At 40.2% G+C, this 21,032-nt stretch overlaps 1 protein-coding gene across 4 annotated transcripts in view; it reads left to right on the top strand.

Annotated features, from left to right (window-relative positions):
• SPECC1 (sperm antigen with calponin homology and coiled-coil domains 1) overlaps positions 1 to 21,032 on the top strand; it is a 96,803-nt gene that overhangs the window by 2,156 nt on the left and 73,615 nt on the right. For 2 of the 4 annotated variants that reach the window (XM_014953191.1, XM_014953195.1), the window contains exons 1-2: positions 8,839 to 8,972; positions 19,407 to 19,583. In XM_014953191.1, the coding sequence (XP_014808677.1) occupies positions 19,437 to 19,583 (147 nt within the window). In that variant the 5' untranslated portion in view covers positions 8,839 to 8,972; positions 19,407 to 19,436. Of the gene's footprint in view, positions 1 to 8,838; positions 8,973 to 18,436; positions 18,453 to 19,406; positions 19,584 to 21,032 lie in introns of those variants that run through there. The other 2 variants (XM_014953193.1, XM_014953192.1) reach the window with 2 other exon arrangements.

Raw genomic sequence — 21,032 nt, 5'->3', positions numbered from 1 at the left:
TCTTCCTTCCCCAGGCTCTTATCTGAATGCTTTGCCTGAAATTACACTTTCATCTTGGAGCTGTTAAGTCCGCTATAAGAGCTCAGGTTATTTTTAACTTTCCCTAGTCCCAGATGAAACGTTTTTGTTCTGTGTGATGATAGCATTAGGTGCTGTTGATCAGGACTTTTTCTACAGCCTGCAATGGACGCAATGCTCCAATGTGCTCAGCGTCTGTTTCACCAGAGGGCAGCACATGGAGATATTAAATAATTGCGTTTCACTTGACCTTTAGAGTGACGCAGTCTTTCTCCCACACTTCAGTGTTCTCCAGACAGGAGAAACCTTGGAAATAATGGGACAGTTGCCTGAAATTCTGTTTTTGCGTATGGCTCGTAGTTGGAGTTCCCAAGTTTTGAATAGGCATTGGCTGTCATTTTTGGCATCTCTATTTTTAAAAAGTAAGTTTTCGTAGCGCTCAACTTTACTTTGTAAAACTGCCAGTTCCACAGGCTTTTCTGAAGTTACCTAACTGGGCAAGGAGCGGCTGAAGGTGGAAGTCAACAATAATTACATTCAATCCATTCTTCTTCACTCATGCCTACCCACCTGCACCCTTTTCCCTTACCAGAACTGTGACGATCCAGGGGAATGAGAGGAAGAGGGGATAAATTAATGGATATTTTAATGAAAAAAGGAAAAGCTTTCCATCACACCACAAGCAGAAGAAAGCCTGGCTGATTTGCAGTTGGTCATGCTGCTGACTGCCTCCTCTTTAGCAAAGAGGTTTCCAGTGGCTCTAAAAGGAAGCATACTGGGGCCTGCTGGGCTCTGGTTCTGGCAGGGCCACCTAATGTTTCCATTCTGTAGTCTTCTCATCCATATACCAAGTCTGATGCTTTCCTACTTACAATCAGGACTGTGAATGTAGTATTTTTTGTTGCTGTTTAAAAGATTTTAGGTTTGAGAGGGCATTGGAGAAGTACTTTGTGAATTATACCTAAATTCAGTGAAGGAAAGTCTTAACTTTTATGTTTCCCTTGGCCTCCATAAGTTTAACCAATTTGTTTTAGAGTGTAGTTATTTTTTTTCTTCTAAGCTCCCAAGGCTTACCATACTGGACAATACCATCGCTACCACAGCAAACAGCTGAAGTACTGAAAAAAGGCTGGACTGTAGCTAGATGGCAGGTATATGGGAGTTAAAACTGAAAAGGCATCCTAACTCACTGATTTATTTCATTTTTTTGCTTTAGATCAATGTAAGATACACTGCAGAGAGAGATAGTTCAATAAAATCTCCTTTTAGGATCAGCAGACTTGTTCCTTGTGACTCTGTTCCGTAACTCAGTGAGAAGGAGCAGGATGTGGGTTTTGAAGATGACTGTATGATCCCTTCTGCTCTCTTTAACGTTTTATATCTCAAAGTGCACATCCTTTTTGAAATTTAGGTGGTTTCTCTGTGTTTGTCCTACTTCAGCAAGTTACTGCTTTGCCTCTTCACAATTTCCCTAATATTACACGTACTGTTTTTTTTCACTTATGAAATTCGAAATGCACTTGTGTTGTAACTCATGGTCTAAAAAAAGATCTGTATAAAGTTTCAAACACCATCATCTCCCAGGGATTTTAGCTGTTGCTATAGAAGCCTAAATTCTCTTTTGAGAGACCTTTCCAGTATAAAGAAGAGGGAAAGTTGTCATGGAAATATGCAGCAAAAAGAGAAAGGAAATCTCAATTTGATGACTCTTACATAGGCTTTGCCAGCTTGGTGAGGTGGCTTTGTATCCAGAGATCTGATTCTGCAGATTCTCTTCGTTACATTCCAGTGGGCTGGAAATCTACAGACTACAACCTAAAGAAATAAATTATTTAACATTTATATAAACCAAAGATACCTCCTCAACTCGGTGAACTTCATGTTTACCCAGATTCAAGCTTCCTCATTGCATAATAACATCTAAAAAGCAGTATGACCTATTCCTTAGTCTGCCCAAACCTTCAGATGGGGAGACAGGGTCCCTTTTGAAGTTTGTGGCTGCATTTCAGGAATGGGGCTCATCAGATCCCTGGTGCCCGGCCATTGGGGTGGGAGCAGAGAGGAATGTTGTCTGCAGCCACCACTGATGTTCCCCTGTTGGAAGGAACCCCCTCCAGGTGACGTTGGCTGGGAATTTCCAGCAGCCTGGTTTTCATGTGGGATGAGCTGTAGCACAGCTCTTTTATTATGCTTCTGGCAATGATGGCTCCGAAAGGATTTATAGAGCTACCACTATTGAAAAGAGGCTCGCAGAACAGATTTTTAAATGACTAACTAAAAATAGTTTATTCTGCAAGCTTCAGTGCCATTTCAGATTTGAACAGGAGCCCTTTGTGTCCAGCTAAATGGCCGTATAAGCAGATCTCTCCTCATAAATTTCATGTCCACTTATACTATCACTAAGCCTGGCTGGTTCCCTGGTTTCAAGCTTTTTGTGTCTTTCTTACTAAAGCCTCCCGATGTCTAATAGATGTGATTATGAGTGAGCTGCCTTTAAATATCTATTAGCAGTGTCACCATGGTAACTGCTGTAAGAGTTTCTTGTTGGTAGAAGGTTTCCAGCTCCCTGAGATAGAACAGGGCAAAATGCTTAGGCTGTTGTTTTCATGGTTTGAATGAGATCACACGCAATGGCAAAGAGGAAAAAATAGCACGTTTCTTATTTTTAATAACAGTGGAAAGGGGTAAGATTGATTTTTATTTTTTTTTTTAATTTTTATTTTTGGAGTCTGTCCTCAGATCTCAGAACAGAGGACAGTTACCTGGGCAGGGACAGACCAACCCTGGAGAGCACACCTTCACCAGCGAGCTCCTGTAGGAAGAGGAAAATGTCGCTCTCCTCGACTGAGCCAACACTTGGCTTTTCTTTTGATACTCAAGTGAACTAATTAATCCTAATGAAGGATGCAAAGTCATGATGTTCCACTTGCCACAGGAGCAGGCAGAGTTGCTGAGTGATTCAGTGTCAAGTAGAAAAAAAAATTGAGCTGGCTTGTGTGTTCTCTCCTCGTTTCTCTGTATTCCCAAACTGCTACTTTTTTGCTCTAAGCCCTCAGCTGCTGTGTGCCAGGCTAGCAGTGCCCGTTGAGCGATAGCCAGAGTGACTTTCCTGCTCTCCTGGATTTTCTGATTTTCCCCCTTCCTTCTCTCACCTCTGCTTTCTTTCCCAAGTGCTTGTTGCTTGGCCAATCAACCCTCTTTTGCTCTGTAATGACAGTTGTTTCTACAAGCTTCTCCACGTGACAGGTTCACCAATGTCCCTCATGCTAACTCTGTCACCTCAGGGGGCTGTTTTGCTTTAATTTATTTATTTATTCATGGTAAACAGGTCACAAACTCCATAGGGTACTTCCTCCTTTTTGTGTAATCTGTTCTCTTGCTTCGTGACCCTCCTGTTTTAGCATCTGCTGGAGACTTTAAATTTTCCCTTACTTTTACAGAAACTTGGAAAGCTGAGCACTTACTTCTGCCACTCTCCCACTTCATCAGCTGTGCCAGCTGCTTTTGGCATTAAGGCCTTCTGCCTTTGGTCAGGGAGGCTTTCAGTCGTGTCATGGGGTGTTCAGTGGAGCTGTTCTTTACAAAAATTGGTAGGATAATCTTAGAGAGCTTGAGGAGAAGTGCAATTTGCATTTGTTTTCTGTGTCTGTGGACAACTGACATGACAGACACAGCGAGTGGTACTGTGCATCTCTGATAGAAAGAGTTCTGCCTGTCGGGTGGGTGAGTTCATGCTGATGAAGTGCTGATAGTTGTCTTTATCTAGCTCATAGGCAACATGATCTGCACACAAAGATCTTCTGAGCTTAAAAATGCTCATAATTGATTGTAGTTACAATGTTATTGTATTCAAAATTTGGACTGAGGGCTTAGGATCTGAAGTAATCATGATTACTAACCAAGAAATCCAAGGAAATAATTTTCGTAAGAATTCTTGAAAGCAGAACCTGGAACTCAGAATAGAATTTGCTTACATTATACCGATGCGTGTTTCTCAACGGTTATTCTGTAACACTGTGGTTAGGACAGGGAGGATCTCAGTGTTTGGATGCTTCAAACTTCAGCTGCATGGTTAAATTTCTCAAGTGTGCTAAGTTGATTTAAAGGTTTAACCAGCAGCAAACATGGTTGTACATACAAGCTGTCAGGAAGCAAGGAATTGCTGATATTTTTTTAAAATTTAGTTTCTCCTTTTCTTTTTTCTGGATTTGGTTATGTCATCAAAGCCAAACTTTTATGCTCTGAGGGTGCCTATGTATAGCAATATGCATGTCTCTTGCAAAAACTGCTGACTTATTATATGAGAGCTAAAGTCAACAGGCACTGTAAATCCTTACTAGCTTGTGATATTTTCAGTACTTTAGGTGCCTTTGGTTCCGTCCTTGTGAAATAGATGAATTATTAAGCTACTGCAATGATTAGCTGATTCTGTTCAAGTAATCTGCAAAAGATGCAGAGAGTAAGAACAAGACAGAATCTCTAAGACATTGCTATATGGGGAATCAAACCTCACCAATAGCTTTTTTTTTCTTCTTCCTGAAATCCTGATCTACATTACAGGGCTTGTTCGTCTCCTGGGACTTGAACTCCTTGTGCTTCATCAGTTTTCTCTGTTCATTTGTCCTAGTTTTTGTTGCTACTGGGCTCCCTGTGATGCACTTCGTACATCTAGGCATACCCTGCAGTTCTGCTTCCATTCAGGGGCTGTCAGCAGTTCCAGGGCAAGTCCCTTTGAAACAAAGCTGACAACTCAGGTCTTTTATTTGCATCACCCTGAAATGCACCAAAAAGTTCAAAGCAGTGGGACGTTCCTCCACCATCCTGTTGGGGTTTTTTAATTCTGAGGCAGCCTCCAGCACACGTCTTCTCCAGTCCTTAATTTTCCTGCACAGCTCTCCATTGTCAGTGATCAGCAAAAATTTAATGAAACAGTTTTCTGTTCGAGGCCCTTTAGTGTTTCTAATGGATACCTGTTGTAATTCCTTTCCCGTTAGGTGATAAAATGCAAGCTTTTCCAGCATGTGATCCCTCTGGGACAATAAGCAAAGGGTGCAAGTAAGGTTGCACGGTGTTTTGCTTGTGTAGTTAGTGAAAACTTGCTGTGCTACTCGAATATGGTAATTCTCTATGAATTGTTAATGAATGCCACATTATAACCTATATATCAGAAAGCTAACAGTGAGGAATAATAAAAGAATGGAGATACTCCCTTTCCTCTAAGTCTTTTATTTAGTCATTGAAATAGGAAAAAAATGGTTGAAGTAAAAAAATAACACTGAAAGTCTTGTTTTCCCCTTCCAGGGAAGAGCGATGAGTATTGCCTTTTTTGCATATTCAGTTTTATCTGCATTTTAAATAGAGGGGTGACTGCAGTAAAAGCTGTCCTTGGTTTGTTGCTGTATCTCTGGTGCCTAAGACAGTGCAGACCTTTGAAAATTGCAGAGAAAAATAAACTTTGGATAAATGTGTGCAAAAGTGATCACAGACTTTTATTTTAAAAACATGAAATACAATGAATATTCCTCTACCACGTAGATTTGCTTCCTCATTTTGTCTTTTTCTGTGGGTTGGCTTTTTTTTTGTTAGATAGCTGTCTGTTAACTCTTCAGTGTTCTACTTGCACATGATAGAAATGCTGAAAAATGCTGGCACCTCTTAAAGACTCTTACTTTTGCAACAGGCAGTTTCCTAATTCTATTTTTGACTTAGTGGCTGTTCCCTTGGAAATTTTAGAGCTGTTGTCTGGTCTTCTGAAATTTTGGCAAAAAGCAGCAAAGGAAGCTGTTTTTCATCTCCTGTAGCACTCCATGTTCCATAAAACATATCTGCCTTTATTCCAAATTTAATGATTCTAGTCTCTTCCAGCAACAAATATTTTCCCTAGTTCCAGGTCAAAGCTGGTAGCCGTGCCATAGGCTACCCCTCAAGTATGAGTGGGAACATGGAGCTGTATAGGGAGGGGAATGAAAAAAAAGTGAATCTGAGTTCCCCAAGTCAGTACACACAGTTTTCTTGCACTGGCGGAGCCTTTTTGGCAACGGTTGTAGGAGCTCGCTCTCTCTATCCACCCATTCGATCAGCATCATCTTGTTAACAGAACAGCAGTTGTTTTTGTCAAAATGAAAAGCGGTGCCCCATGATTCATTCTGCAAATGTCCACTTGCTGCTTGAACTTCCTGACATCTGTAGTGGAACTGAGAAAATAAAGAAGTTTGTATCAGTTACATACAAAAAGGAAGAAAGCGTGGAGTAACTGCTGTCCCAAAGCCATGGCCTGACTCCACTAATACTCACTGTCTGATGCAGACTTTCCTCTGTAATTACTTTTGGTTTTATAACTCCAGACAGTAATGTTCCAAGCTTTATAACTGAATTAGAGACTTGCTTTAAAAGATGTTGTTATTGACATAATAGCCTTGTTTATGGAATTTCTCTCCTCTGTAATTAAGATTGTTGCATGCACAAAAGCAGTTAAATATAGCATAAATATTTGTACATTCAAAGATATTTTAAATCTTGTTCCTTGTGTAAGCCTTCTTTTTCCACACTCTCTTCCTGTGCATTTGCTTCTCAAACAAGCTGCGCTGCTAGAAATTCTGCCCCTTGCCCATCCCATTAAGTTATGTCTCATCTATATTTATTCTTGTAAAATGGGACAAGCAATGCAGGTTGCAACAAAATGGAATTCCTCAAATACAGTATTTTAAAGGTGCATTGATGAGTGGGGTTTGGTCTCACTCTCTTATACCTTGTTTTAGAGTTGTGGAGGTAGCGGATGGAGCAGCACGCAAGCAATATGCTCGCTGTTATTTTGTCTGTCAACCAAATTTACCAGCTGGGCGAGAACCTGGCAGATTCTTTTAAAAAGTTTATATCACTTACTGAAATTGTTTTCTCACCCTGGCTGTGTGAAAGTAATTATAGTTAAGGCTCTGGACAAGCCACAGGCTTTCTCTGTGGCCCTGGCCAAGCTCATTTTAGCTGTCTCTTTCTGGACTTCGTTCATTAAACAGGCAATTTTTCAATTCAGAAGGTTTTGTGCTGCTTAATTCTTTGGTCTAAGTAAAGGGATCAGATAATTATAGCAATAAGGGCTACTAGAAAACCTCTAAATAAACAAATGTACTGTCTGGTCTTGTGCTGTTGGGTTTGGGGAAATTATACGCCACTATTCCAGCCTGTCTACCGAAGCTGAAGCATGTAAATGCTGTGACTGTCTCTGCACATCCAAGCATTTTCATTTTTAGGCTTTGGTCAAGTTATATTTATCAAATCTAAAAATATCTTTGCAAATGAAATATAGTAGCTCATCTCCTTTCCCAACTCCCATCACTTGAGTTCTTTTATTTCTCTTGGCTGAAGGATAGGAAAACCTATTGGGCTGACAAGGCTGTTCCCCCACTGAGCCTGTACGAACTCACCAGCAATGGCAAAGAGGCAGGTTGCTGCAGTCCAAAAAGTGTGAGTGTTTTCTTCAGACAAAGAAGCTTTTCAGCAAGGCATATGCAACTGATGTCCCTCCCATCTTTGAGTTCAGGGTCCAGGGACTTGCAGTCATTTGCTTCCAAGTTGGTATTTTCCAGCTGTATCTGTTCAGTTTTGAAGGTAGTCCATAGTCAAAAGCAGAGGGAGTGACTTGTCGTCCCTTCACTAGGTACCTAAGTGACCTCACTGCCTGTGTGTGTATCACTGAATGTAGTGTCACTTCCTCGGGGAGGAGAAACACAGTTCATGTAGATCACAATATCTGCAAGAACTTCACTAGTATGAATGATAATGTACTGCTGCCTTATCTGAGCTGTGAATTAACATTGCTTATACACTGCACCCACACTGCTGGGAAAGGATCCCTCTCTGCAGTTCAGGAGAGATTTCCTGATCTGTAGTCACAGTCTGAACGGGTTGGGTCAGAGACCTCAGAGTGAACAGACCCCTCTCTGGACAGAGTTGAACATAAAGCCCAGTTTTAAACAGTGCAGGTATCTGTGTTTGAAATTTAGATTTGATTTTTCTTTGCATCTCCTCTGTTTCCTCCAGCTTGATACTATCTTTGCCTGCTTTAACTCCGTTAAGACCTCTGGTCCTTTTCTTCCTATTTTCAGATGCTAAATTCCCTTCAGAAACCTTCAGAAAGGGGAACGTTTTTGAGCATTGCTCACTCTTGTCCCTTATTTGCTCTCTTCTAAATGGAGAACAGATTGACACTTCTTGGACAGCTCAAGAGAAGTTACTCAGGACTGATTCTAGTTACTTCCTGTGTAAAAAGCCTCTGTCTTGGTGTATCTTCCCTCCCTGCATGCACACACTTCACCACTCTTTTGCAGCAATGATGAAGGCAAAGGGAAATGTTGTAAGGTGTCCTGGCTGTGACTGCTGGCACTCTGGGGGAGAGATTATTAGCATGGAATATGAAAAAGCTGAAAGCTGCTTCTGTGGTTTCTTCTGAAATATGCCTGAATTCTATGGCCATCTCCTTGTCCTTCCAACATTGTATGTACCACATGTTTTTACTTGATTGGATCATGCAGACTAATCTGGGGTTTATATTCCCTGCCCGGTGTCCAGTTCTGCTGTTGGGGATGATGGGACACTGAAAGAAACTCTTCATCTGCTTTACGAATTGAAGCATCTCGGTGTTTTGATGGTGGGACACAAATTACTTTCTTGCATAAATCCTCTTTCCTTTGATGAAAATATAATATTTCTCATTCCCCTGAGTAAGCAAGTGTGCATATGTGTGTGCGTGTGTGTGCTGAATGCCAAAGTGCTGGTGAAGCCAGCTTGCTTCCGTATGTGAATCATTTCTCAAGCAGCTCTCTGTGTCTCGCTGCAATGTGGTTTTCCTCTCAGGGAAGCACTCAAGCTCTGAATTTTCAGTCTGGCTTACACATGCTGTCAGAAGCTAGTGGGAGACAGTTTTCTTTTTAAAGCAGAAAAGAGGACAAGCTTTTACTGTAAGTATTTTAATATCTTTTATTTTTTTTTAAGGTGGGAACTGTATTATCTCTAGAGGGGTTCTAGGATCAGTAATGTATTCCTAGAGTGAATAAACCCGCTTTGCTCAACACCACTTTTTTTCCATAGTATCTCACTCTAAAACTAAACTGCATGAAACCGAAAATGTACAGTGCAGGCAATTCTGAGCTGAAATGAGCTGAAAATGGGCTGGGGGTTGTCTAAAACCATTACAACAATAAAAAAATCCCACCATGTCAGTCTGTGAGACCTGGCTACTGTATTTTTTCATCTGCTCAGCTAGACATATTTAGTGATGGGAGGGTTGAAGCTGTTTGTGCGTGTGGTTCTGCTTTATCCTTTGGCCATTAAAGGTTTTGCTCCAACAGCTAAATGAAGCAGGAGCACGAGCAGACTTTGCTACTGTGTGTTCACATAGTCCAGTCGAGAAAGGGCAGAAAGGAAGGAGCTGCTGAGCAAGTAGGTTTGGCAGCTCGTGCCTCTGCAGGGGATCAGTGAAAGCACTGGGGAGCACACAGACAGGAACCCTCTCAGAACACTGCAGCCAAGAGCTGTTCAGTTTCTCAGCAGGACCTTTTAATTAGAGCAGTTGAACAGTTGTCCTTAAAATTGTACTGTGGACTGAAGCTTGATCATAATAACAATAGTAATAATAGTAGCATTTATAGAGCATGTAATATGGCAAAGTTGTAGCGATGTTAATTAAGTCCTGTATGTGTAGCAGGGAAAGATACTGGTAGAACTGGTTTGAAAACAGGGATTCTCTACCTATTTCTCTTGTACATAGTCTAAGTTCTTCTAGATGTCCTCTACTAATCCCTTCTGTCTCACCTCAAAAAGGGACTGTTTTGCATGTTCCTCTTCTACCTTTTCTAAATGATAGTGTTCTTTATCTCTATAACCTCAGCAGGAGAGAGGATATTTGATTTTGCTGAAATAGTGTTCCTTGCACAACTTGACAAGTAACTAATGCAAGAATGCCTCATCCTAACATGCAGATGTTTATGTACTAACCCTTCCTAGTTCAATTCTGTAACAATTTCATTTCATTATGTAGCCCACCAAGGTGGGTCTTTCAATCTATCAGTGGTCCCCTCAGTAACAGTTGTAAACAGTTAATACTGTTGCCTAAATCTCTTTGGTTTCTGTTCAGTATGAATATTTTTAAAATGCAGAAGTCCTCTAGTTTTTCATGCAGTTTTGGAGTTATGTCCTTGTCTTTGCAAAGAACCCTTTCCGTTAAAAGTTCACACTGTCACTCAAATGTTTAGAAGTTTTCAGTTTATTAACTTTAATAAGTGGTCTATTCTGCACTGTAATGGAGGATAAGTATCTCCTTAAGAGATAGTTTCCAGATCTCAATTACTTCTCTGCATTATGATGGATGAAAAATGGGAGTCGGGGAAACATCCCAGCATGTGGCAATCTGTGGGGCTGCTCACTTGTGTGTGTGTGACAGATGTTGATTTCTCATCTTTCTTTTTTTTTTTCTTCTGGGGAGTTCCTCTCTAAGGCACATGAATGAGCGTATCTTCATAAATATACTATTCACTGAACAATTATGATCCCATTTTTATAAATGGAAAAACTAAGGGAAAGAGATTAGAGTGCAGTAAATCTGTGCTGGAGCTGAGGATAGAATCGGGTGGAATTACAAGCTGGTGCATTGAGTGTGATGGCATCCTTCTGTGCTTTGAGGGGACGGGGAACCTGCCACTCTGTGTGCATGTACCAGCCAGGATTACCGTGTAGCCACGTGCTGTGCATCTCTCTCTGCCATTCCAAAAAACATGATCATCCTTCTCTTTCTTGTAGATGTATCTACCCTCTATGCTAGAGAAAAAATGTAATGACAGGTAATTATTAGGCAAACCACTTGTAATTATTCTTAATTTCTTTGGCAATTATATAGCTCTTACTCTATCTAAAATGAAACCTTCTTTTCTTCCTTCTTGTGGATTGGCAAAACATGAAGTGTTAACCATATTTGTCACATGCTTTGTGCTGTATTCACTAGGACAGGAGTTCAAAGAACCTGGATTAATGAGCAGTAGGTACCTTGAAATGGTTCTAAAACATTTTGTTCTCAACCTGCAATATACTGAACATAAATTAAACCAGTCTATTCAGGACAGTCATATTGGGGAAAGCCCAGAGTGACCTAATTCTTTGCGATTGTAACATGGTTGTAACTTCAAAAAGGAAGCGTGGAATCAATGCATTGCTTCTTCCTTCCTTAATCTCTCCTTTGACTTGCATCTCCACGGGGCAGATGTTAGCACAATATAAAAGGATATATTTTCCCTGCTTGCCATGCATTGAAGTCATGAGGGAACTACGACTTATAAAAATGCATTCTCCAAATTCTGTAGTGTGGGATCACTTCCTAGGTGTTGTTTTGATATGACTTGATGAAACTGTGGAGTTTATTGCCTAACTATGTATGCATTCCACCACTGCATGCTGTCCTGTACAGTCTCCCAGTATGAGAATATGCTGCCCCTGCCTGTCTGCCTTCCAGCAAATGCACCCTTCTGGCTGGGTTTTTCCCTTGCATGTATCCATCAGTAATGCAATGAACATCATTCAGAATTGCCATGTTTAACTCTACATCTCTGCCCTGGAGTTAGTGAAAGATCATTGCAGTCTTTTGTCCTTTCAACCTTACCAAGACACCGCATCCATTTAAACCAGGTGAGCGTGGTGGGGTGTTTGCTGACAGCCCACATACAGTAATGCTTTGGCTTCTTTGGGTATCACACCATCCACCTGGTAGTGTCCACTGTCCTCCTGGAGGGCTAATGAGCAGAAAATTACAGATGGGTTGGGATTTTTGTTTCTGCATCATGTTTTACAAGATCAGGTGTCATAGGGAGGTAAAATAGTTTCTCTTCTGAGATGTGTAATGGTGACTGGTTAGGTAATCAGTGTGAGGGAGGAGGAGGAGATTGAATATCCATGTACAAACGATGTAATTTAAATTACAGAAGGAACATGTTCCCAGTCATTTCAAAGTACAGCTTTGGCTTGATTTTTAAGCATCAGTCGCTGTGCTGGATGACAGTTCTGGGGATTTTAACTAGAGAAGCAGCAAAGATTTCTGTATTTTCCTCTCTTATAACTGGCCAGTAATATGGAACAAGGAGAAGAGAAATGCAGTAAATAAATCCTTTGTCCATCTGCACATATGAGGATTTTTTTTCAACTTCTACATTCTTTTTTGGTGGGATTTAACTAAGAATAAAAGACGACAAATCCAAAACTCCAGGGAGAACTTCTGTGGAGGAGGGTGGGCAGAAGGTTTTGCGATGTTCTCCTCTGTCCATGCCTGGAAAAGTCATCAATGACCCTAATGGCTGCTATGGGAAGAGGATTTTCTTTTGAGCTATGTTGAGACATGGAGTTTAGCAGTTGCTGACCTGGACTCTGGCAGTCTTTTTGGGATGGTTTCAGAAGCTGAGTTGATGGCCAGAAACATGTCATTTGTAGGTAGCTGGAACTGTCCTTGCCTAGGCTATTTCTGATGTAATTTACACATCCTTGTAACCTTTTGGTATGTTTATATACTAGTTAACAAATAAACACAGTAAGGAAGCAAGAAATTCCTTAAACAACACAAAAATGTGAGATTGTCTCTCACCCCTGTAATCAGAGGTAAAGTAACGTTGCCTTTGGGAGTCTTTGTGGAGCCCCCTTCTTCGGAGATTTTCAAGACCCGCCTGGATGCAGTTCTGAGTAACATGCTCTAGGCAATCCTGCCTCAGCAGGGCAGTTGGACTAGATGATCTATGGTCCCTTCCAACTCTAAAAATTCAGTGAAATTCAGTGAAATCCAAGGGAATTTCCTTTGTCTCTGTGGTTCCATCTGATACAACGAAGGGAAAGGAACTGGCTCTGCGGCACTTGCTGATACTGTAGAGGAAGGGAGCCATACGCGCTGTAAAGAAAACTCTCATCTGATGCCATATTGAAAGTGTTCTTCTGAGGCTTTTTTTGAGTCCTACGGGATAGCATTTAAGCTGAAGAAAACCAAAACCCAAAAGAATAATTTTTCCATGAGGATACAATATTCGGGCAACCTTAGCACAATGAAGATTTTCAAGATGTGACTCTTAACCATCAGTGGCTCTGACAGTGCTTAAATCCTGGGACTGGTGTTTTGTTTTGTATTTTCCCCAGTGATTAAGTGGATGACTTCGGAGAGATGTATGTGTCTCTAATTTCTGTGTATTTGTTTTATACCTAAAATTTATTGACACTTAACTCTTTGCAAAAGCACCTGGGTTCTATAATTGCCTACCTGTATTATTATAGTACATTTTTCTCCATTCTTGAATGTTAAAGAAAAAGCACCCAAAAAACCCCTTTGCTTAAGGCATGCCTAAAACCATCAGACTTTGCCCTGCTGTAGCACGCGGTCTGGACATGAAAATTTCCAAGTGATGTCTTGTCTCCTGGTTCTTTACCAGCAAAACATGAAAATTGAGCTGCAGATGAGCAAGACAAAGCAAGTCTGCTGAGGCAGACCAGAGGAAACTGCTGCTCAGTGTTTGGGGTCTGGTTTATAATGGATTCTCTTTCTTTGGCCAGCAAAAGCAAGAAGACCCTTAGAGATGAGGTTTTGGGAAACAGCCATATCTTGTCTGTTCCACTGAGTTATGTTTGGGTGGAAGAAGGTGGTCTGTCTTGTGACTATTTTTTTATGGGCTTTTTAATCCAGTTCTAATGAATGCTAAGCTTTGTACCAGCAAAAATCCAGCAAATGTCTCTACTTGGAGAACAATTTTAGACATTAAAGACAAGGTAACAGAAATCAGAGAAAGAAGAGGATGGATGTGTTAGGTACAGAAATACTACACACTGGGCTGAAAGGAGCAGATGCCTAAGGAAAGCTACTAAAGATGACCAAAGAGTGAACAGTCTGGTTTTAATTGTTAGCCTGGCCTTATTTCCAAATAGGCTTATCTGTGCCATCCATCTCCAAGTTACCAATTACTGTATTGGACTATCAACTTCCTGGGTTTGTGACCCTGGCTTGACTGCTGATATCAGCTAAGAAATCAAGATGAGTCATATGGAAGCATCTGTCAAGGCTAAAAATTGTTGTTTAAAGTGAATTGATGTGAAAGGCAGAAAAGAACTCTATTTTAGCTCAGCTGGCTATCCTGTCATATAGCTTCCTACACACCACTAGAAAATGCATTACAGTTTACTGAACTTGTTAGATATTTCTGTGTTCCAGTTGATAGTTTGCTAAAAATAGCAGAGATTGATTAGGTTGGAAAGAAAATAGTATAAGCATGATGCAGATTTTACATGCTAAAAAAAAAAAGAAAACTGCTTTGATTTCATGAGACTGTGTAATAAAGGTTCTAGAATAGTCTGACCTTTTGATGTAATGAAAAGTAACTGAATTAAAGGAAAATGGCACTGGGGACTGTGGGTTTTAGCCCACCGAAGTCACAGGCTTCTGTTCTTTGAGAGTCCTATCTGCAAAGTTGGTGCTTCTGACCTCATTTTTCAGAAATGCTGGGCATTCACATGTCTCAATGAACCTGCCATCTGGTCTGTTACTCTCCAGATCTAGTAATGAGTTTTCATCATTCTTTATTTCATTCATTTTCCCAAAGCGACTTGAATGACTCTGTTTTAATTTGACTGTCCTGTTGAGCGAGTAGCGTTATGCACAGACACGAGCACCAAAACCTGAATTGTGTAAAGTGTGTGAGGTACAGATAATTTGTATTTCTACCCCCCTCAACAGGGATTTTTCCTATGACTTTTTCTGCAGATATGCTAGTAATTTTTATTTACATAATAATATGACTTCTAGGTTTCTTCACTGTGAAACAATATTGATTTTCGTCACTAAAATCAACCTATCTATTCTTTTTAGTTATTCAGAGAAAAATAGCCTTTAATACTAAGCAGAATGTGTTTCCTAGAATTTTATTTTACAGGACTGGCACGTTCCTCCTTTGATGGATAGCCAAGACGTAAGATTTAAGAGACCTAGCCTTGTTTCTGCTGATGCTGACTGCCTTTGAGAATTAGGGTAAATTCTTAATCCAGTTTTTCTAGCCATAAAGTGGGAATAATTCTAGGCTGGTTCTAAAGACTTATTAATAAATGCATGTGGAATGACTAATAAAGAAACGTCTGGGTTCTCAATCTTTAATAAAACAGTAAATTTTCAAGTAAAATGGACTGTCTTTCAGCAGTAAAATTTCTCCCGGCTGCCAAAATAGTCCACATCAAAAACTTCCAAATACCCTTTAAAAATACCAGTGAGAAAGGATGAACTATATAGCATGGCCTGAATTTTTAAAGACTGATGCCTGCAGGGAATTCTGAGGATTACTGAAAGAAAAAGCTTTGTTGTTGACCAGCATTTTTTCCAAACCCTCCGATTAGCTCATTTGCAGCACCTGTTTCAGAGGAGAGGGGTACGCAGACACCAGCACTTCTGAGTGTTTTAAAAACAAACTAAACAGTTTGGAAGGGACAGAATCGAACTGATTTTGCTGCTCTGAAGCAACATATTGCTGGCATGAGCCCTCATTTATTTCAACATGGAGCTGCTGCTTATCTTCAGTTCCTACATGTTTTCAGAGTACAGCTCCAAGCAGGGCATGCTACAGGGATTTATTTGTGGCCCGCTAGGAACTGCTCTGGCCAATGCCAATGGAAAAAGACTTTGAATGTTGGGATGGCAGCATTCTGTTTGCTTCCTAAGGAAAATTCCCCATGAAATGTGAAGAAAGAAATGAAAAATGAAATCATAGAGCTCCAGGCGTTGCTTAAAGCGAGTCATCTTCTGGGAGAGTGAGCAGAAGCATTTATCATCTGAAATGTGTTGAGATATAATGGGTGTAAAACTAGTGATTTTGTCATTGTATTTGCAAAAGCTGCTTGCATCTCTTGTGGAAAGCTGCTTCTCTTTCGGATTTCTCCGAGTCACCTAGAGATCAAATTATAATCTCTCTGGGGTCCTTTCAAAAGGAAATGCTGATATTTAGTTAAAAGTATAGTAGACTGACTTCTAGGCATATATTCTAGAGATATTGGAAGCCATTACCAGGTGGTAGTTTCACAGATGCAGAAATGCAGATACACAAGGCATGGAAGGTTGTGTGCAAAAGGATGTTGAACAATGCCCTCTTACAGCAGTTACACCATGAATCTATGTGTGTTAACTCAGTCCTGACTTGTGACAGTGTTCAAAGATGTGCTCAGCTGTGATAAGTTAATGGTGATACCATTCCCAAGCTCTCATTCAAGGATAGCTTATGACCATGACTGGCTACTTTCAAAGTCACTTCTGCTGGCTCAGAAAGCTGATCTTTGCAAGCTGCTGTTGCCTGCTTTGCCCTGAAAATCACATTGAGGAAGCAGAAGCTGCCATGTAGTCATTGCGCTGCTCTGACAAGCTGCTGCCTAGTGTAAGGCTTGGATAGAAGGGTAAATTCCGGTGTCTCTTAACCCAAGCATCTTCAGAAATTATTTTTTTTAGCTTTCCAGATTTAAAAATTATGTATGTTTTTAATTGTTCATCTATAAAAAATGGTGTGTTTAAGAGAAGTAGATAAAAGCTGTATATGATGTTTTTAACATTATCTATTACAAGCTGTCCCTACATAAACTGTGTCTACACCGGGATTAGAGAAACCTCTTTGCCAATGTTACATTTCCTGAATGCTAACTGGCTGCAGCCATTTTAAATATCTAAGTTAGTATTTATCTAAGTTAGTATAGTTCCTTTTTTTTTTTTGAAGTAGTTTTGATTAGTAGTTCTCCTGAAGCAGTACTTCTAGTAACTCAAATGTGTGTCACCTACCTAGGAATGAAAGCAACTTAAGATGTGTGCAACCTGGCTTTTTCCTTTGAAGTACGTATAAGGCTTGTGGAAAGTATTGGGATCCCACTTCAGAGGGTGAAATCTTTATCTATAAGGCAGGTTCAGGTTAACCAGATACATGGGAAGCCTTACCTCCATCTTTTACAAATGCTGATTCCCATATAAATATGTAGAAAACTAATAAACACTAATAAATCCAAATAGACTCTTCCCAATTTTAGTTTAATCTGCTTGGCATAGTAAAATATTATAAACACCACATGGCACGTAATTCAGCTAACATTACATGAAAAAGCCGGTTTGCCTTAGGCTACTGGCTGGATTTCTTGAGTTGTGGTTTGTTTTTTGGTTGGTTTTTTTTCTTTTTTGTTTTAAGTACCTTTTCTTTTTACTAATGAGCATATCATTCCACTGCTACTTTAAAATGCCATGGACGACTCAAAATTAAATTCTTTTGGATATCAAGAAAGCATCTGTACACCTTAAGGCAGGAAAGTATGAGATAGTTATGAAGAAATCCAGAGGGTGTAATAAAGCAAAACGCATGTGCAACCACTGGATCTGCAACAACCAAAATCTGCATAATTTGAAGATCTTAATCAGGAAGATAGTTTGCATATGTAGTTGCTTGTTTACCCATATAAATACAGTGAAACACTATGCCCATTAAAAAATAGTTTATTAAATAATATAAAGCACCAAAGCTTGCTAAGGTAGATCATGAACTGTGGGAATGCTAACCATTATTATCTATTGTAATATAGCTTATGTATCTGTCAGGGCTTTAAAAAAGGAACCAGGTGATCAGCATAATCATCAACAGAGGCTTTCTCCCCTGATGAGATCAGTTGGTGGCTCCATGTATGTGTTAAGAATTTTAATGGAATAATGACTATATTTAGTAATAATAATAACTACTAACTTTTTTTTATTTCTCTATTTAGGAGCTGACAGGTTAGAGCTGTGGAGAAAGTAGACAGCCCTCCCTGCAAGAGGCACCAAGGATAAATAGAGGAAATGTCACTTGCTAGCTTTGTTCTCTGTAAGAAAGCAGCAGAGCACTTGACATTCCCTTCTGCCTCTGTGCAGCAAAACACTCCTTAAATAACCCATCGTGGCACCTGGAAGGTGCTGTCACTGTCAAATACAACTTGGCCCCAAACAGATTTGCTTCCCATGAGTTCAGTGAGTGCTCTTCTTTGTGAACGTGAAATAAAGTATAAAACAAATTATGAGACACAAAATGTGACCTAAGCCCTTCCACTGATTCAGCCAGGAAGAGATTGTTTTGGCATCTCCATCAAAGGATTGTTGTCCAAGTTCGTGCTGGCCCAGCCGGGCTCCTGTGTGATAAACAGCATGTGCTCTCTGCAAGTGCAAGGCTCTAGCTGAGACAGGAGGCTGATTTCTGTGCACATCTCCTGGTTACCTGTTTAACAGACAAGGAGCAAGTTAGCCTCTGCCCACACAGGACTGATAGACAGCTACATCCTGTGTCTATTTTAGAAAACGAAGCTGCAGAAGAAAAATGTTGCTTGTACTGAAGTGGAGGAGGAGATACCAGGCAATCTCTCTTCCCTCCCATTCCCAACTCAGACTGGTGAGGTGTTTTATGGTTTTGTGTTTTTGTTTTTTTTGGTTTTTTTTTTAAATCCAACTAATTCTGTTATTCTGTTCCCAGTTTGGATTGGGCAATGGCTGGGGAAAATTTATGGCTTTAAGTCTACAAGAGTTGAGCTTGCTATTTAATTGGCAGCTGTCTACGTACTGAGAGAAACAGACTAGTTGTTCTTACTGGCAGATTAAATTTGTTCAACTATATCCAGAAAAAAAAAAAGGGGGGGGTGGTGGTGGAATTCATGTCTGTTTACTGATTCCTGGCAGGATTCCTCTCTTGCATAAGCTTATCTCTGAGGAATAGTGGATTTGGGTTTTTGTTTGCCAGGAAGTTGATATTTTTTTTCACCATGTTTTGTAAATCTTGGTATTGTGAGACATCTTTTTATCACTGTGGCAACATCAACTGTTGCTTCTCCAGAAGACTCTGATAAGCTTAATATATCTTATTTTCTGTACGACTGAGGAAACTTGCTTCTAGTGTGAGTTTTAAAAATTGAGTGTTACTTCAGTTGAAGATGCTGGATCTAACAGTAAGAGAAGTAGTTTTCTTTTTATCCCAAGGTTGTCTTCAATAGCTGCGGACTCCAGTGTTCTCAGTTAAAATATTCTTTTCATTGTGCTTCAGTGTTGGCAGGTGTTCTCCTGTGGCTGATAAAGGTCTCTGACTTCTGCAGTCCCAAAAAAAGTCAGTGTTCCTTCTGTGCTGTTTCATGTTATCATTCAGTGTGAAAAATATAAGTGGCTGCAGCCTGCTCTGAGGGTTTCTCTGGGCTGAGTTTTGATGGGTATGAGATAAGGGAACAAAGTTTAGCATGTTCTCTTCAGCCCTTTAAACTAATGCCAGATAACTCTGCTGCTCTCTTTCAGATGGTATATAGACAGTTTATGTTTCTCTGTGTTTAAATATATATAATATTATTCAAATTTTTTTTAGGTTCTGTAGACTGAGCTATTTGGGAAGAAAATGAAGAGTACTGCCAGGCCTTGGACTGCAATGGCAAAACAAGGGAGTCATGGGGTTGACAGAGGAAAACCGCTTTCCACCACCTCAACAGGAATGAAGACATCCAAGTCCTCAACTTCGCTTGCCTTTGAGTCTCGGCTCAGCAAGGTACTAACCAGCAGGGACTGTGCAGGCCTTACAGCCTTGTTCTGGGTTAAAGCTTTGGTTTAGGCCTGGAACATTATTACACCCTGAGACTTGGGAGTGGGCTTGACCCTCTGTATTAAGCCTAGTGAGATTACAAATGTGTTGTATATTAGACTAATGCATGTTTCTGAAAATACTTCACGTTTGATGGGGGAGACGCTGTCTCTTTACAAGGTATGAGTGGGTTTTTTCATACTGTCTTTGTGTGAGGGAATTGCCTTAACTTTGAAGATGGAAAAAAATAAATGGCAAACTTAGAGTTGCTGCTGTAGAAAAGCTACACCAAAGAAATTGCTTTAGAGAGACTGCAGAAGTCTTTAAAGGTCAGAAAGTCAGATTGTTCCATTCTGTTCCTAAAAGTGAGCTGACAAAACCTCTTGCCAGAAGGCAAAACGTTAGCTGTTTGGTATCCTGGAGCACATCAACACTCCAGCTATTGAAACATACGTGCTCACAGGGTCCAGGAAACCACAGACTCTGAGTCGGAGGAAGAGATGAAAGGGAGAAAGAATTGGAGCTGAGAGACTACATTTTCTTTAAAGATTTTTACATTCAGGAACCACTAAATAGGGAGGGTGCTTGTTGTGTGCTCTATTTTCGTTTAACCCAAGCAGTGGTTTTCAGCCTGTGGTTCATGGACCCCCTGGGTGTCACTGGACGACTTCAAAGGAAGTAGGTTTTGATTTGTGAAAACAGTTTAGGTGTCCACAAAATGAAAAGGATAGAAAAAATACTTCTCTAGGGAGACTCTCCAGAGCTTTGGTCTTTTAAAATGCTTAAAGTATTTTTCCTGAAATTAATTAGAGGCTGTTATTAGAAGTACACAGACTGTTATGGGAGGCACACAAATAGGAAAGCAGCTGATCTAAGTTCTGAGATAAATTTCAACTTCTTCAACAAAAGCAACATAATTTCAGTGTTTCTCCTGGAATCTTAAGTTCATTGTGCTTTTATTGCTTGGATTTCTTGAGTACGCATTACGAGTAGACTTGCTTTACCTTTGCTTTCTCATGTCCAATAAGGCTTACTAAGTAAATTATAACAATATCCGCTAATAGGTTTAAAAACCCTATGTACTATATAATACCCTGTAAAGCAAATAGTTTATCTTCTTCCAAGCTTATGAAAAGTATCAGCATTAATCTTCAGAACTCTGGAGAATTCAGTTCTGAAAACCAATGCCTCTTTGTGCTGTGAATGATTTCCTTGGTGGTCACATGAACAAAATGCTTTCTTGTGAACAGACTTTCTGGTTTCTGCTACCCAGTAAAATACTATCAGGTCCTGCCACGAGATGATTTGCCATCTTTGATCACAGCTTTTCAATAAACAAGGAGGCTAAATAACTGAAACCATGGATAAGGGATTTCCAGTTGGTAATTGCGTTGGATCTTGCACCGGCTGCTTTTG

The sequence above is a fragment of the Calidris pugnax genome, unplaced genomic scaffold, assembly GCF_001431845.1.
Source record: "Calidris pugnax isolate Ruff unplaced genomic scaffold, ASM143184v1 scaffold133, whole genome shotgun sequence".
Lineage (NCBI taxonomy): Eukaryota > Metazoa > Chordata > Aves > Charadriiformes > Scolopacidae > Calidris > Calidris pugnax.
The sequence above is the reverse complement of the archived record's forward strand: the minus strand, read 5'-3'. Positions and strand labels throughout refer to the sequence as shown.